Source organism: Coniophora puteana, assembly GCF_000271625.1.
Source record: "Coniophora puteana RWD-64-598 SS2 unplaced genomic scaffold CONPUscaffold_11, whole genome shotgun sequence".
Classification (NCBI taxonomy): Eukaryota; Fungi; Basidiomycota; class Agaricomycetes; order Boletales; family Coniophoraceae; genus Coniophora; species Coniophora puteana.
This window is the reverse complement of record NW_006913063.1, coordinates 1,508,435-1,525,484: the sequence shown is the minus strand read 5'-3', so window position 1 is coordinate 1,525,484 and position 17,050 is coordinate 1,508,435. Positions and strand designations below refer to the sequence as shown.

The 17,050-nt window shown below is 53.2% G+C and overlaps 6 protein-coding genes across 6 annotated transcripts in view; 3 read left to right on the top strand and 3 right to left on the bottom strand.

Annotated features, from left to right (window-relative positions):
• Positions 1-272: 272 nt before the first annotated feature.
• Positions 273-4,092, top strand: CONPUDRAFT_61597 (uncharacterized protein; the record flags this gene model as incomplete). Its single annotated transcript, XM_007773579.1, has 11 exons — positions 273-1,117; positions 1,173-1,369; positions 1,418-1,606; positions 1,652-1,834; positions 1,888-2,037; positions 2,620-2,787; positions 2,887-3,345; positions 3,394-3,615; positions 3,664-3,802; positions 3,857-4,010; positions 4,060-4,092. 11 exons carry the CDS (start codon positions 273-275, stop codon positions 4,090-4,092), a joined length of 2,739 nt encoding a protein of 912 aa, XP_007771769.1.
• A 65-nt stretch (positions 4,093-4,157) lies between these two features.
• Positions 4,158-4,839, bottom strand: CONPUDRAFT_61637 (uncharacterized protein; the record flags this gene model as incomplete). The annotated part of the gene is made up of 2 exons (XM_007773582.1): positions 4,158-4,595; positions 4,657-4,839. Coding segments are annotated over 2 exons (621 nt in total), but the record flags the coding sequence as incomplete, so codon positions are not given.
• Positions 4,840-4,874: 35 nt separating this feature from the next.
• On the bottom strand, positions 4,875-6,040 carry CONPUDRAFT_75699 (uncharacterized protein; the record flags this gene model as incomplete). The annotated part of the gene is made up of 2 exons (XM_007773714.1): positions 4,875-5,441; positions 5,492-6,040. The coding sequence occupies 2 exons, from the start codon at positions 6,038-6,040 to the stop codon at positions 4,875-4,877; spliced, it is 1,116 nt and encodes a 371-aa protein (XP_007771904.1).
• A 1,323-nt stretch (positions 6,041-7,363) lies between these two features.
• On the top strand, positions 7,364-10,620 carry CONPUDRAFT_61354 (uncharacterized protein; the record flags this gene model as incomplete). Its single annotated transcript, XM_007773557.1, has 3 exons — positions 7,364-8,326; positions 8,455-9,760; positions 9,800-10,620. The coding sequence occupies 3 exons, from the start codon at positions 7,364-7,366 to the stop codon at positions 10,618-10,620; spliced, it is 3,090 nt and encodes a 1,029-aa protein (XP_007771747.1).
• A 1,617-nt stretch (positions 10,621-12,237) lies between these two features.
• CONPUDRAFT_167932 (uncharacterized protein) lies at positions 12,238-14,789 on the top strand. The gene is made up of 4 exons (XM_007774048.1): positions 12,238-12,854; positions 12,904-13,107; positions 13,159-13,452; positions 13,504-14,789. The coding sequence occupies exons 1-4, from the start codon at positions 12,548-12,550 to the stop codon at positions 14,745-14,747; spliced, it is 2,049 nt and encodes a 682-aa protein (XP_007772238.1). The 5' UTR covers positions 12,238-12,547; the 3' UTR covers positions 14,748-14,789.
• Positions 14,790-15,566: 777 nt separating this feature from the next.
• Positions 15,567-17,050, bottom strand: part of CONPUDRAFT_61916 (Clavaminate synthase-like protein) — a gene marked incomplete at both ends in the record, with an annotated part of 7,304 nt that continues 5,820 nt past the window's right edge. Inside the window, 4 exons of the mRNA XM_007773604.1 lie at positions 15,567-15,695; positions 15,753-15,844; positions 15,906-16,056; positions 16,126-16,470. Coding sequence (XP_007771794.1) covers positions 15,567-15,695; positions 15,753-15,844; positions 15,906-16,056; positions 16,126-16,470 — 717 coding nt within the window. The remainder of the gene's footprint in view (positions 15,696-15,752; positions 15,845-15,905; positions 16,057-16,125; positions 16,471-17,050) is intronic.

Genomic DNA, 17,050 nt, shown 5'->3' with positions numbered 1-17,050 from the left:
GCTACTGTGCTCGCTGCTCGCGTTTGCTCGAAGGATACGGCTTACAAACGGCCCAGGAACTACGGCGACATAGGAAGAAATACCCTCTCGAGCACGATCCTTCCGATTCCTCTCGGGTGGACTCAGAACCAGAGCTCGAGCTCGAGCTCGAGCAACCTCAGGACTTGGAATTCGAAACTCAGATACTACCTCAGGACTGGGAACCTCCCCGGATGTCTCCTCTACGACAACTCGACGAGTGGATGCTTGATCCCGGCGACGATGGCGACGAGATGGACGACGATGCGAACCGCCGTGATCAGCAACGGCCCCAAGAACTAGAGAGGCATCGCATACAGCCTCCCGATCAACGTTGGCACCGCGTCCAGTTCGACCAATCGGCCTTCAATTCTTCAGCTCTCCTCGATGACGACGACGACAACGATGAACTCAAGGAACCACTGACACTAGTCCCTCGAGCTTTCAAGGAGACGCCTGCTGTCAGGCACTCGTATCTAAGGGCAGTACTCGATAATGTATTCAACAAGGTACCCGTCCACCAGGCGTCTGCGACATTATGTGCTATGCTCGACAACCTATCGATCGTAAATGCGCTCCCCGACTTTCCACGTCCCGTCCGCTCCCTTCTCAGTGCCAAATGTCGTCTTGGCATCGATCCCGACCAACATATCATCAAATATGCGGTCTGCCCTGAGTGCTGGAAGCACTATCACCCGCTCGAGCTCAAAACGCTCGACACGCCTATATGCGCTGTGGACTACTGCTCAGGGACTCTGTACGATGACTGGACTAATGCTAAGGGTCAACGCGTCCGAAAGCCACGAAAAATGCACCCTCAAGTCTCTATCATCGAATCTCTTCGCCGGATGTTCATGCGGCCGGGGTTTGCGAATATGATTCGAGACAGTCGAGCTGATGTACCCAACAGAAACCACGACAAGGAGTTTATTATGAAGGACATGCACGACGGCTCGCTCTGGCACGAGCTCGACACGCATACAGTCCGTGAGGTCAGCGAACACGGCCATGTACGCGATAGGCCTGAGGACGGGCGCGAGACTGCTCCAAAGCTGTCTTCGCACCGTTTCGGCCTTGTTCTCACTATGAACGTTGATTGGTACGCTTTCATTTCTTCACCTTTTCTGACTATCACTACTATCTTACAATGACAGGATGGGAGTACTCGAAAATCGACCACATTCGACAGGGGCAATGTATTTTGCCATCAACAATCTCCCGCGCGACCAACGCTTCCTTCAAATTAACGTCATCTGTGCCAGCGTCATGCCGGGCCCGAAGGAACCTGACGTGCGGCAGATTAGTCACTGCATGGAACCGTCAGCACGAGAGGTGAATATGCTCAGGAGTGGTGCGTATAAAGATCTGCTATTTTATTACTGATAAATTGTCTCTACAGGGGTATCTATGGATGTATATGACGAGGAAGAGCCCGCCAACGTCTACGCTGACTGTGCATGTCTCGACTGTGACATGCCGGCGTCGCACAAGTGCAATGGCACTGCATCGCATTCGCATGACATGCAGCCATGCTTGTACTGCGATGCGACTGTTATCGACATCAACAGCGCCTCCGGCTACGACAACTGTGAGTAATCAACCTGAATTCATCTCTCCACTACACTTTTCGCAGCACGCACACCAAAGGACGACTACGAGCTTCTTCGACAAGCCTTGTACTCTAAAGACGCCCCACCTGCTCGACAAGATCAAATCCTGGACGATCACGGCGCTCGTTTTGTGACACTGGACCTCATTCCTGGCTGGCTCCCGAAGACAAAGACGGTGCTCGACTTCATGCATTGTGTTTACCTTGGTGAGTACTATATATTTGTGCTCACTTCTGATGTATGCACTGATTTCACGCAGGTATCATCCCGCACCTGTACGACAAGGTGTTATTTGGTGGCTATATGATAACGGGACTCGGCGGTTCCGATTCTGCCAAGCAACGCTTCGAGTCCCTCATCAACTCGATTGCCTGGCCGAGTCATATCACCAGGCTACCTAAGAACGTACGTATCACTCGCTGTTATTCTTCGACGCTCTAACTAATTCAGAGCAGCAGAATAGCATCATAGAGTACACGTCGGTTGCGGGAGAAGGTTGGTATCGTCGTAGCATTGGGGGGGATAGGTGGTTCCGAGCTCGGTATGCCGTTGTCGTGAAGACGACCAAGGCCCCTATTCTTTTCTTTCTTTTCTCTTTCCTCCTCTCTCTCCTTTCCACACTTAGAGCCAGGTCCGCGCACCTCCGGTCATCTCCGCACGCCTTCGGACACCTTCGGACCCTCCGAAGATTTCGGAGTTTGCTCCACGTCTGGAGTTACCTCGGACCTCTTATGTTTCCCTTCGAGCATTACTCCCGACAACATTCGGACTTTATGCAGACCATGCGGACGCTTGACAGCAGCGCTGTACTACCTCCGCGACAGCAGATGGTTATCGGTAGCATGATCAGGATCCGAAGATTGCGGGAGTTGTTTATATACTGAGCAGTTCGCATCCTAGTCCCCCATCTCGACCTCTTGGTCATTGGGACTAGGTGCGCATTCACTTTGTAGTAGATAGCATGCTTTATTGACTTGGTCATTGGGACTAGTGCTTTCGTGCTCACCGCCGGCACTCGTTGAGATCCTCCATCACCTAGCCTTGTGGTTTCGGCCACTTGTACGCCTACGCTTCTACGCTCCTACGCTCCGCTCCGTTCCGCCTACCTCCGACCCCTCCGAAGTTTCGGAGCTGTTTAGGAGTTTAGAGTACCGCCCCTGTTGTGTCCACAACAGCCGTCATCATCATCATGCCAGGTCCACCAGAGCAGGACCGGCGTGATCGTGATGAGGCGACGCCATTCGTCGGCCTTTTTCAGTGAGTGATTCTCGCCAAGCTGTCGCGGCCGTTCGTATTCTCTCATCTCGCGAGATCTCGATGTCTCAGGCTCGAACAGGCCAATCATTTCTTGCGCAGTACTGTCAGCGCCTCCTCGCCCTCGATATTCGCCTCCGACCCAACCACCATGCGGCAATGCATACGGCTGATATCATACAGTTGTTCGGGCCTGTGTATGCATGGTGGCTGTTCGCGTTCGAGCGTTTTAACGGTATGCTCGAGCGCGTCAAGCACAACGGCCACGACGGTGGGCAAATGGAACTCACGCTGATGCGAGCGTGGGTTCAGACTCATCTCATATACGAGTACCTTGTCCATCTCCCACCGAATGCCCACGAGGTTGAACACAAGGCCCTCGACACCATCATCAAGACTCAGGCACACGAGAGGGGCGCCATGATGACGCAGATCGCGATCTACCAGAGCGAGGCTACCGAGGGTAAGTCTTTATTTTATGGCAGCTGTATTACTGATATCTTTGCCCTAGATAATATCCGCTTGCCAAAACGAACGGCGAAGTTCATTGATCTCCGCATGTGCGACACACCCGCTGGACTCTATCGGCTACTACTGTCCTACTGCAGTCGGCTTTGGCCCAATCTCAGACTCGTCAGTGATCGCAGCTGCGATCCCGGAACCACGCCCTTTGTCTCCCACAAGGTCGCTCGTAAACTCACGTACATCCGTAAGGATGGCATTCGCTATGGGTGTACATCGAACCGACGCACACAGTCGGATGCCTTTGCCTTTGTTGCAGATGGCGATCTGACACGTGTTCCCGTACGTATACATTCCTTGTTTGTGGTTGGTGTAGGCGACAAGGCACCTCACGTTTGCGCTGTCGTCGAGCGTCTGTTGTCGGATGATAACGTCCCAGAGCTCCCCTGGTCTATGTTGTAAGTCTTAGTGTATCCCCGTCTCTTAGTTGCTGACTATGCACTGACACACAGTGCATCAACACTCGGCGTCTATGTCTGTTATGCAGACATGTATGCTCCCATTGAGGTCATACCGGCGTCGAGCATTCAATGCTCAATTGCTCTCATACCCATCTCGCTTCGTGCTCTTGATTGTCCCCTGGTTGCAGCTGTTTCATTTGATCATGTACGTCAAAATCATTTCGATTTATAGCTAATTACTGATGCAAACAAAGGTTGGAACAGAGCCCGAGGAATTTTTTGATTAGCATGCATCAGACAACAGTGCCAAGTGCACTCAAGACTTGGTGCGTTTTCTCCACATCTCCCTCCATCATTCCTCGTCAGCGGCTGCAGCCATCTCTGCAGCCTGCTTAGATGACCCAACATCAGGTATGATACCTCTTTTATTCTTCGTCGCTGGCTTACCACCCCGGGTCCCCATGACAGCTTTTCCTCCCACCAACTTCAGCTTCTTCCTCATGTCCGCCTTTTCATCCTTCACCTTCCGTTTCTTCTCGACTGTCTCTTCCGGATCCTTTGCATCGCCCCACAACTTTCCGTTCCCAATGAGACGCTCGTTTGTGTCCCATCGCTTGTTGTCAGCCAGAGCTAACCACACGAGGCAGATCATCCAACGGCGTGCTCGCAAAGGAAAAGCACGTATGTAGGGAATCGGGACGTCCACCGGCTCACCACGAACGCGTGTCACATACTTTGTACTCCCCTTTGGGTCGGGAATTGCGTCAACAGCAGCAAGGAACCGTTTGAGCTGTGCGTATATGAATTTTCATTAATTAACGGAACGGTCTTGGGCGCGCTAATTCACTTACCAGTTCAGACCGATATGTTGGCGGGCGCGACACGTATCTTCCCGTTTTTTTCCCCGTCGCCTCGTCGTACTCGTCCTCGTCATCGGACATGAGCTGCTGCTGCAGTGCCTGCTTGTACTTGTCGTCCTTGAACTCGTCTTCCTCCGGCATCGCCTCAAACTTACGATCTCTCAACTCAAGCTTCTGAAAATGCTATGGTGAGTTGTCTTGTTTCGAGCTCAAGCGACAGCCCCACGTACCCCTCCCGCCCGACTCTGGCGGGACGACTTGCTCAGCACCGGTCGTGCAGTACTGGGCGGCAGCACTGCTGTTGCATCTGTCGCACTGGTCGCCTCATCTGCTCCATCTGCTCCGGCTGGTGCGTCGCTGGGCAACACAATGGTATTCGTTGAAGGCGTCGACTTCTTCCCAAGTCGCCAGGTCTTTGCGAGGGCCTGGTACTTCTCGGTGATGCGCAGCTCAAGGGATTTATGGCTGATGGTGTTGATAGATGCCGTCGCCTCGGTCATAACCTCGGGGCCACTCGCCTTGATCCATTTTTGAATGTTTCGGATGCCCTGCCAGTTGTCGCGATGTTGCCAAGGTTCGTCCCATCGAAAGCGCAACAGGCATCGCTTCGGGTTTGCTTTTCCCTTCCCCTTGCCACCTCCTTCTTCGTCTTCAGCGCCCTCATCATCTGTGTCGCCAAGTGGCCAGTCATCCTCGTTCTCCGGCCATTCAGGGAGGCAGTCAACAGTCAATTTTGGCACGTCCATCAATCGTGCGAAGGCGATCCTTGTGATCGACTTGACAGTGTAAGTGACACGGTTCATTGATGGTCGCTGCCCATGCTCACCTTGATTTCCGTGCTGTGATATGCCTGCGCGTCGGCAACAGCACGGTCGCCCGTCTCGTCGTCGTCTTCTCCCTCGTCACCCGACCCCTCCATTGCTCCTTCCTCGGCTCCCTCCACGGCAAGCGTTCGCACACGTCCGACCTCCTCGATCTTCTTCTCAAGGCTCGCCACCGCCTTCTGCAGGCGCTCATCGGCCTCCTTCCTGATGGCTTCAAATGCCGAGGAGCATTTGACTCGCAAGGCACGTACAGCATCGGCCTCCTCACATGTGGTGACTCTCCGCGCGAGGCCATTGAACTGACTCTCGAGCATAGTAACCCTCGCCAGGATGGCACTACCACTCGGGCCTCGGTGGGCAGGGGCCGGTGTAGCACGCTCAGCTGGCATCGGCCCCGGACTCGAGAAGCTGTGGCCTCCAGGGCCGGTTTCGAGGCCAATGTTGGGAAGGAAATCGAATTCGTGCGGGTCGAAAACTGTCATGTCGAGCTCAGACGAGTTCAACGCGAACAACGCGTGAGCAGCAGAGTTATCGGGCGAAGAGGGATCCATGGGGAGTCAGAGGTGCTCAGAGGGTCACTGGTCATCCTATATGTCGTTCACGCCCTTCGCTGTAAGCTCATGCTCTAATAAAGACGTGTTCTATGTTATTTTGTGCGCTATGTACATTAGAAGCACGCGGGGGACGAGGATCAATAGGTACCCAGCAAGGGGGACTCGGAGTTACAGGCCGAGACCGGGGTTAGTTAGTTAGTCCACGGTCGAGGGGTGGCGGCGGAAAATCGCGACCTACATCTTAATAGCTCCATATAGTAAATTTAGCGTGCGAGGGAGGGCCAATGCCAGCGCGTGTTCGTCTTGCAAACAACTGAATTAAAAGAAGATCGATATCAATGGTAATTGTATACCTACTAATTGGATACTATCCTAATGCTCATACAATGTGCAGGTTAAACCGGATGAAGCTAGAAAGAAGAAGATCGATGAGGCAAAAGCAAAGACAACGCTTGAGGAGGTCGATGGCAAAGTGAAGTGCCCACAGTGCGACACGTTCATCAGCCTCGGGATGGGGGGGACCGAGAACTTCTGGAACCAACACTGGGACACGAAGAAGTGCATTGAGCAGGCGGTCAAGAACAAGAAGAGGAGGGCAGGTGGGGTTCAGTCCAGGCTCACCACGCTGTTCTCCACAGTGACCCATCGAGCCCAACGCATCCCCTCTGCCGCATCAGCACCTCGGCAGATCCACGCTCCTGCTGTCCCGACCAATGAAGGCAACACCCCCATTCACGCGCAGCCTGGCACTTGTACAACACCCTATGCAGGAGCGGAGAGCGGGCTGGAGCTGATGAAGAAGCTACGCACGGCTGTAGCACTCATGCCCATGTCGATCCCCGAGGCCCAGACAGGCGAAAAGCTGGCCGATTTCCTTCAGGAGTCAGCAGCTCCTATCGCACCAGGGCTAAAGGAGCAAGCATGGGAGCAACTCGGCCCCATGCTCAGCATACTGGTCAGTGACGGGCAGCAGGCAGACGAGTTTGCGACACACCTTCGTCGTGGACCCCTTGGGATGGACGGAATTGTGCAGTGGTTGGAGGAACAAGTCGTCACCTGGGAGATAGAGGGTGGTCTGGTGGAGGAGAAGGTGATGGTGTTGATCCGCGCGTTGGAGATTGCGTATGTTCCTTTTCTGTTGGTCCTTGACCCTTGCTTACATAGGTGTGCAGAGGCGCAGTTGGTACTGGGGGCGACGGGAATATCTCTGATGTGGAGGAGATTACAACAACCACACAGACGGAGGTCACGGCACCCGCACAGGCAGAGGAGATTCAGTTCATCAAGTCCGTCGCTCGCAAGCTACCGAAGAAGACGTACATGTGTGTTGGATATGAGCTCTCTGTCCCTGATGGCCAAAACACCTTCTCCATCTACCCGATCGCCCTTCATACTGTCCAGAGTGTTCCTTGGAACGTCACGACGCGCGGCTGCCAGTTTTTCCTGTACGCGATTGGCTGTCGTGGTGAAGTGACAATGGAGGGCTCAACGTGCACGGTGTGCTCCCACCTCTCGGACAATACCCTGCTCAAGGGGATCATTCAACGCTTCACCGCTGGAGTGTCAGAGAACGCACCTTACCACTGGCATGGAGCTGGCCAGCTGATGACCATGCTCCGACTCAAGGCACGTACTATTGACGAAGGCCGGCTTCGCCAGCTCAATAGCGCGAAGCGGCTCATCAATCTCGAGCGCGTTCTTGACGCCCAAAAGCAGACGCTGATGGCTATAGCAAGTAACCGTATCCCAGCTATCAACCGGGTTTTGTCAGCAGCGTTTCGACGAGGGAGTAGCATATACCAAGTCCTCCAGCAGGTCGATAACGCAGCGCAAGGTGTCTACCATCCCCGAGGATACGAGGATGAGGACTATCTGCGTGGGCTTCTCTTTCTGCGCCTAGGTGGAGCACGAGTGGCAGATATGGCTCACCGTACCATGGACACACCGGCAACTTCCACCCTTCGCAAGCACACTACGCTACCCCAGCTCCAGGCCTCCCCTGGTGTCCCGACAGCAGAGGAGGTTACGCATAACCTCGATGCATCGCTTTCTGGGATGCATGATGCGTTGGGATCGCTTACTGGAAGTGGTGTTGGCCACGCTGTGCTGATGTTCGACGAGTTGGCGGTTGAGAGGCGGCTGCGGTGGTGCGATCGCACGAACTCGATTTTGGGTGTTGCACGCGAATCCTCGGCACAGGCAGGGCTTCAGTTCAATACCATGGCGGACGTGGACTGTTTGTTGGGAGAGATCGAACGCGGGGAGGTAGACATGGCCGTGGAGGTGAGTGAGGAATAGGATGCACGTGTGTGAACTGTTCTCAGAGGGTGTGGGAAGCGGACAGCTCTCGGGCGTTTATCAATGTCTGTGATGTCGATTAATACCAGTCAGCTAATATAAGTTGTCTTTAGGCTACTGTAGGGGCTATTGGCTTCTTGGGCAGTCACGACACAGCAGTCTACAGCGCACGCCCATTTCTGTTGTCTGGCAGCTCGAAGCGTGAGACGGCAGAGGCCCATGCAACAATTCTTCAGACTTCACTCTCTGCTGTCCGTTCAAACACCCATTGCCGTCGCATCCGCATTGTGAGTCTCGCATCAGATGGGGAGGCGCGGCGTGGGCGAGCGTTGGTTCTCCTCACGTTTAAGACCAGACTGGCGGAGTCATCACCAATTTTTCCGCTCTTGGCACCACTGCGTCTCATGGACCTGCACGTTGGCAATGATGATATCACTGCTGATAAAGACGCAAAGCATATTTTCAAGAACGCCCGAAGCGCAATCTTTCGTAAGAAGGGAGTTACTGTGAAGGGTGTATGGCTGAAAAAAGGGACTGTACGCGCTCATTTGGAAGACGTTGGCCACTCACAAGAACATCTTGACACTCTGTTTAACGTCGCTGACAAGCAGGATGTTGCTGTTGCATACCAGCTGCTCCGTGACATATGGAAACTACCTCCTGCTTCACCTGAGGCTTATCTCCCCAGTTACTGCGAGACGCGTGATGCGTTGCGTATTTTCGGCCAGCTTTTCCGTCACCTTATACTCCCTTATACTTGTATTGATCTCAGTCTCTCGGAACAGTTGACGCACCTTAGTGCAGCAGCTCATCTTGCCATGGCTCTCTTCTCATTCCCTGATGCAGGCGGAAACTTCCTTCCTGTTCAGCTCTATGTCAATATCATGCTCATGATCAAGAACGTGTTCTTCACAGTTGCTAAGGCAAAAATAGACTGTCCACTCGCTCCATTCTATCTAGTGCTACTGGGGACCGATCGACTCGAGACTTTATTTGGGATTCTTCGCACCATGGTCGGCAGTGATGCAAACTTGGATTTATTACAGCTTATCCTCAGAGTCACCGCTACTGTTGAGGTGTCTAACATCTTTTCACGCTACCCGCATTGGGATAGAACCCCTCGACGCCTTCATCTTCCTATTCTCTCGCGTGACGAAGTTCCCGTACAAAATGTAGACCACATTGGACCACGCTCGTTTCGAGGAGATCTGAAACCAGCCAACGTCACGCTGCTCACTTGCTGGAAAGCTGGTCGCCGCCAGATTGAAGATACCGATGCAACCCTCTCTGAGCGTCTTGCCGCTATTGACTCTACAGTGGAAAGCTCCATCTTAGCCCCGAATGGAACATTGTTGATCCATCTTCCGGCTGCCACTGATGCAGGCATTGATACTGATGACGCAGAGGAATGTGAGTACAGTCACTAAACCACGTCCAATGAAATACTGACCGTTTGAGGTGTAGGCCAACCCACACAGCCTGTGCCCACTGGCGGAGATAGCAACTGTGATGGGTTGTGCGAACTTGAGGATGCCGCCGCAGATGCGCAGTGGAGGCTATCAGTGAACTCATCAAGCGCGATGAGAGTGGCAGTGCCTCAGTTCTCCAACATGGTCGACATTGATGGCAAAGGCACGCTTGTTAGAAAGTCACGGGCACTTGCTGCACGTTTTGAGCACAAGAAGTCGGCACGATCAACTGATCGTCTCAGGCGGATTGCCGGAGAAGAGAAGTACGCACCCAAGCTCACCTCGGTTTCTCAGCGTCTCCTGGATGGCAATGGAAACCGGGAGCTGCTGTCAATAGGAAACCCTGTTGCCTCCCTGTTCCGATGGAATGAGAAGCTTTTCCTTGGTCTTGCCCAGGTTAACGACATCCAGTTTAACTCCCAGCCCTGTGACGAGTTCCCCACTGAGCTTCTCGGTGAGGATAGTGCCAAACTCTCCCTTCAGCTCATCGGCTTGCGGCCAGCCACAGTAGAGGATGATCCTAGTCAGCGTTATGACTGGAGGTCAGCTCCACTTCTGTCAATTCACCTCTCAGATGTGGCCGGACGCGTTATCACTCCAGTTGACCCCAAGCTAGTTATTCCTGGACTCGAGCAACAGTTCTTCCTCCTTGATACTCCCACCCTTATCTCGCTCACCTCCAGCCTCCATGATAAGCTTGTACCTCACCACGTCCACCACATCGCTTCAGTGAGCCCACGCGCATTCGATTTCCCATACAAGGAGCCTGCAGGTACTTCATTTTCCATTTTGATGATGTTTTACGAGTGATTAACTCTTCTCATATAGGTGCCTTATGCTTTGTGGCCGAGGGTGGCAGCAACACGCGGGACGTTGCTGCGCTCACTTGCCCCAACTGTTTACCTGCGGTCTCATTCAACGCCAAGGACAACCACCAACTCCTCGCTCACATGGGAGCTCACGTTCTCTTCGACATGAACGTGGATCGCGAATTGGAGCCCTGTGGTTTCTGCTTACGGTCACGGTCAGTTTGTCAGATTTACCTCAAGAAGAACAGAGGCAGGTCGGGCAACCTCTCGGTTGACCATGTCAGATCTACGTGTATCAATCAGGTCAAGTTCTCATACGGAGCAGCAAAGAAGTTTCGCGCGCGGACGGCGCCCTGCACAAACGTCCCCATTCAATGCCCCGTGTGCGAGCACAACAAACCGGCAGTGTGGACATACAACTTCGATTACCATCTGAAGCACGCCCACACACCTGCTGTCTACGAGAGGTACCGAGGGAAATATGCGCTCGATGACCCGGAAAATCGCGTTATGAAGAAGGTATGGAGCGATCGCCGTGCGCATGGCAACACTACCTCCACCAAGGGGAAGAACGTTGCTGTCGTCATCTCGGAATCCCATAGCACACGTATGGTTACAAGGTACGCCATGCAAATCAGGTTTTCTACATCAAGAGTGCTAATGCTACTATTAAACTACTAGTGTAGTAGATTCAGAACCCGACGCCGAGTCATCGAGTTCATCGTCTCATGAGCTCGAGGATGAAGATGAAGCGTTCGGGGCGGACGACCCAGCAGACTTCGACAACGACAACACCATGGCAGCTCCCTCGTCCGTCTCAACCATCGAACCCATCATGAATGCATCCCTCGTTTCGCATGTTCCAGGAGAGCCGTTTCTCTCGTCTCTCGACGGCGTGTCTTCTCGCGCGCCGCCTGCTATCTCTCCGGACACTGCTGGACCCTCGACGCTCGCCTCGATGCTTCAGGGAGGTGCTTCGGGAGCGGCGGAAGGCGACGGCCAGCGTCGCTCCAACCGCAAGCGCAAGTTGCGCGAAACCGACCAGCTCAGGGTCTGCCTTTGCGGCGTGCACGTTCACGAGACAGACCCTGACGCAATCATGTGTTCTCGCAATGGCTGCGAGACTAAATTTGTATGTTTGTCTCTTGTATTTGCCTGCAGTCACTCATACTCTACACTATAGTACCATGTCTCTTGTGTTACTGTGTCCCTTTCACGCGGTGGGACTTCAAGCTGGGCATGTGACGCTTGCAAGGCGAAGAAGGTGCGATTTTGAGTGGCTGGGCGTCCGAGGCAGGGGTTTGTGATGTAATATTGATGACGAACTATGTACACGTGGCCATTGCATTCCATTTTTGGATATACCCCTGATTACGTACTTAGTTAGTCCGACCTGAGAACCGCGTTTTGGAAAATTCGACCTGCGGTTTTGCTTCGCAGGTCCGAGTCCCCCTTGGTACCCAGAGCAGCTAGAAAAGAATCACTATATTCGAAGCATATTTGATGGAGGGAAATGCAAGTATATTCGAAGCGTATTGATCAGCGTATTCCCTGAAAAACGTAGCAGAATGCAGTCAATTCAGGTAGATTGTCCGGGAGGGTAGTCTACAGGGTATTTCTAGCGTATTGACGGTATATTGACTCATTTCCCGCGGAATACACCGCCGTGATATTCCGCGTCTTTACGCTGTGTAGGCCAGCACCATCTCGTCGCCGAAGTATTTTCTGGCGCCGGGGTAAAAAGCATTCCAGTGACGCAACGAGACTGTTTCCAACTTGACTAGTCCGCGGAGCTACTGCCGAGCCACAGCTCTCTCAGCGCCACCAGTCGCATCTGAAATCAGCTTTCTTTTAAATGCCTCTTCCCTGGAGTGACCTCTCCATCTTCAGCCCCTCCACCATCCAGCCAGTCTTCAAGCCTTCAAGCCATGTACATCTTCGTATCCAGCCCTTCTCAGCTTCCCCACGTCGCACCAATGCCCTGCCTCGCAAGGAACATGCTCGCCGCCAACATCTTCTCCATCGAAGGTCTCGTCACGGAACTTGGTAATGATCCGGACGCGAAAGCCAGCCGCACGATTCCTGCCAAGATCATGCAGATCCAGACCGCCCTTGGCGATTTCAAGAGCAAGGTGATGGACCCATCGCCAACGCTTCTTACGGAGACTAGCGAAGCACGAAGGGCCCGCATTATGGCGGGAGTCATGGAAAGAGCTGGGGAGAGTGACACTACCAGTGAGTCGAAGTGTGTCTTTGTCAGACCCAGAGGCTGACTTTCTTCTAGATGCCCACCAATCCTTCCATTGGTCGTTGGCCGTCAGCAGCATTTCCCTCGCCAGCATGGCCAATGCTGTCTCTTCGACTAGTATCAGCGCAGTCGCTAGTCCCAGTCTCGTAAGCATGAAGCAGGATGCAACGACGACTCCCGCGGAACAGCCGGCGAGCCCTAGCCTCGGCAAGACACAGAATGGCTCTACGACTACCAACGGTACGAGTTTGTCGAATCATTAGGACCTAGCGGCTCACCTGTCTGTCTTAGTTTCCGATGACGCTGCCCATGTTGGCATCGACAGCTTGGTCAAGCCACCATCAGCTCTCCCAGCTTCCTTTCCAGACGTCGCTTTGATCACCGAGGAGTCTAGCAAGAACGTCAACGCTTCTATGTCAAGCATCGCTGTCAACGACCTCATCCCTTCGGAGACACAGTCATCCTACCAATCCTGCAACACGCGATTTGAGGACGTCTCTTATGACGGCGAGGAAGAGTATGGCGAGGATTCATACGTGGAATCGCAGTGGTCTGGTTTCGGGATCGACGACAAGCTAGTTATTAGTATGTTTGCCCTTCCGAACATAATGCTCGAGCTGACTTATCGGACCCAAGATCTCTGTACTGGGAACGCTGAAGACGAGACGCCAGGGAAGGTTGCATCATGCTTCCTTTACGCCTCTAAGTCGGAGTCTGCCATCTCTTCCCAGACCCGTGAAAATTCGGCAGCAATTAGCATCTCGGTCTCCACTTCATTCCTCTATGCCAGCAGTTCCCCCACCAGAGCACCCGCACCCGATGTCATTCTCGCTTGGGTGAAACAAGCTGCTTCACTCGAGGTCAGATTCAAGCACCACGCGCATATCGTCCAGTGCACGTCGATCAAGTCATTCCATGGCGAGCTTCATCTGGCAGAGGAAGGCGGTTTGCCGCTGTTCAATGTAGACAACATTCTCCCGGTCGCGTCCAAGAAACGCATTGCCATCATGTCCTTCTCGAAGTCGGCTCCGTGTATGTCACTCACTCCGCCTGCGTCGTACGGCGATCTTCCGACATCGCGTTCGGACCCTACTGGCCTCTCGCTCCAGATTTCGGTCACACTCGAGCTTCTCCCGAGCGCTACTTCTCGTAATGAAGACAACACAAAGAGGGCTTCGAGTGTCCTTCCGAGCAGACATTCCCCCGAACGCCCACATTCGTCAGTGCACACCGACATTTTCACACCCGATGTCGTCGAGGATGCCGCCGACAAGTCAAAGGTCGAATCTCCAGCTCCGGACGCTACGCCTGCCAAGTCGACTATAGTTGCAGCATCCAACCCGGCCACCATCACACCATCGACCCTTGGCCTTTCGTTCATGACCTTCAACTCTCCCATATCCCCTTTCAACGCAACGTCTTCTACCCAATCAACACCTTCAGCTCCGTCTTCGCCCCCGCCCACTACGCCATCGCCGGCTCTCAAGCGTTCTATCAAGCCCCTGATCTTTGCCAGGACACTTAATGCCGATGCTTCACCACGTTCGCCAAGCTCCTTCTTCAAGTTCAAGTCGGAATCCATACGATCGTTCTTCAGCCCTTCTTCGTCCACGAAGACCGACATTACCCGCACCAAGTCCGGAAGAGTCTCCTCGTTGCGCTCGCTCTTCACGCCGAGCAAGGCCAAAGATACTCTGTTTTCACCGGTAGATGCTCCTCGCTGGTCCGCCGACTCGGGCTGTTCCTCGCCCTCAAGTTGCTCGTCTCCGGAGACTCCCGTTAACCGCGCCCGCGCCCGCTCTCGCCTCATTCTATCCCGAAACAAGCCTACTTTATCTTCGAAGCTTCCCTTCTTCAAGCGATCTGTTGTTCGCAGTTGATATTGTTCTCATCTCCAGCTAGTCTGGCCCCTTTTATTTTATCCCCGTTTTTGGCTATCCGCCTTCTCGGCACGCATTGCTCTGGACTTGTACCCTAGTGGCACTTGCTTTCTGGCGCTTGCGGGCACGTTTTTTTTCTCGCACCTTTATAATTTCTTTTGGAAGCTTCTCAGGTTCTGGATAATATGGCTTGTGCGCGTCTTCGCGCTGTCTTCTCGCTTGGTTCTCGGGATTTTTTGGAACACGGCACTCTGGCGACTATAGCTCGGCAACCTCAGCTCTCGGACTTGCGTTCAACGTTATTGGCATCATGGCTTGGCTATCGTTTCTCTGCTTGGCTTCGTTCGACGGCGATGGGCATCTGTATCATATATAATATGCATCTAGTTGCTCGTATAATGTTCTTAAAATCTAGTATCATAATACACAAATACACACTCTTGAAATCTTTTGGGTACGATTTGATATGCGAGTGCAAGTGCAACTGGTATCCTCTTGTGCATCAGCGCGCCATAGAGGTGTCAGCGAGTAGACTTCGAAGAGCCTGCTTGTGTACTGAGAGCACCAGCAGAGTAGCGAGCGAGGGTGCAAGTGAGTGGCTCTTCTCTGCGAGTCTGCTGTATCGACTTCGGGAAAACAAACCGAGGCAAAGCTGGTACGGAGATGGACGTGAAGATGATATCCATCAAAGCGCTTTCAGAATGTTGGAAGTTACATGCCGCACTGAACGTATCGTACACCGCTATAGAGTACATATATAGGCGCGTTTCTCTTGTTCCATAACAATCATGCTGCGTTGTCGATTGTCACCGGACGTGTTCAGTACGTCGCATTGAGCCTATCGTCGATGTACTTCTGAGCGCTTACGCTTGGGTACCGCACTGGGCGATCTGGGCCCGAGCACCCAGGGAGACACTCGACGAACGCTTGCCTATCTGGCGACATGAACTGCATCATCGCGGCCAATGATGAGTTCTAAGTATGAGAGGAGACGCGGAGACGCACGTAGGGTATTGAGTACCGCTCTGGTACCCGTCCGTCCTTGCTGGCTGCGAAAGGTGGCGCGACAACGCGGTGGAGCGTCGATCTTAAGGTGTCTGTCGGATTAAGAGGCTCATAAACGGTTGCTCGGTTTTGAGTATTAGAGAGATGACTCACCGTTCGACCACCGCATGAGCAGATCACCGACGTTGAACACGACCGCGCCAGGGACGGGAGGGACAGGTACGAATGTCCCGGGCAAATGTGGATCTTCAACCTCGAGTCCGCCGACGTCATCCTGGAAGAGAAGCGTGCACGTTCCAAAGTCCTACAATTGCGCATGTGAGCCTACTTTCGCTCACAGTACAATCCAAGGGGAGTAACAAACGGAACGCACCGAATGCGCCCCGCACCTCCTCCCGTCCTGCGCATCCTTTCCGAACACCTCCGGTTCGCCACCAGGATATCTGAGAAGCCTCAGTTGATTATCCTCCGCTTTATGAAACTTCTCGAAGAACGCCTTATCGTTCACGCCGGGAATGCCCATCGCGAGCGCGGGCAAGAGCTTTGTCATCTGGAAGTGGCGACAGACTGCCTGGAAGTGGCACGATGCGTCGCGGAACCCGGGAAGGTCTTCTTCGGGAACCCAGACGTTCTCCAAGCGAGCAGTAGGGGCGTCGGAGCCCATGTCAAAGGACTCTTTGAGGTAGTGTTGTGCAGGGCTGGGCTTGGCCTGAAAGCCCTGGCTTTGGCCTGGCTTTTGAGGGCTCGGGCTTTGCAAAAACCCAGGCCAGGCCCTGATGTAGGGCCAGGGCTTGGCCTGGGCTTGGCTTTGGCCTAGGCCAGGGCTTTCACTATAAAATTGTGTATTTTGCTTCCTATGTACATAAATAATTGGAGCAGTCAGTTTTCTACTCAATGAAGCTATCAGGATTGATCAGACAGTAAAAAACAGTGACAAAATCGACTTTTTATTGTGTCGCAACAATTACTGTAGTAAAAAACACTTATTCATCCAAATCCCAATGGTTCTCATTGTCTGAAATACCTAAAATTAAGTCTCCAAGTCCATCATCATGCTTCTCAACAGTCATTTCATCAATACCATTGTCCTCAGCTTTCTCTAAGGATAACTCAGTTGCTGAGGATGGCCCTGGCTCATGGGAAATTAATTCCTGGCAGCTGAGTGTCATCAACACCTGAATAGCTTCAACAACATCTCCACCAATGTGATTGCACCTTTTTGTGATTATTTCAGCAGCTGCAGAAAAAGCACGCTCACTGGACACTGAAGAGGCCATAATAGACAAGCAGCTGCTTGC

Coding starts and splice junctions, on each gene's coding strand:
- CONPUDRAFT_167932 (XM_007774048.1), top strand. CDS start 12,548: ATGTACATCTTCGTATCCAGCCCTTCTCAGCTTCCCCACGTCGCACCA. Junction 13,108..13,158: donor TGGCTCTACGACTACCAACG/GTACGAGTTTGT, acceptor TGTCTGTCTTAG/TTTCCGATGACGCTGCCCAT. Junction 13,453..13,503: donor CGACGACAAGCTAGTTATTA/GTATGTTTGCCC, acceptor ATCGGACCCAAG/ATCTCTGTACTGGGAACGCT.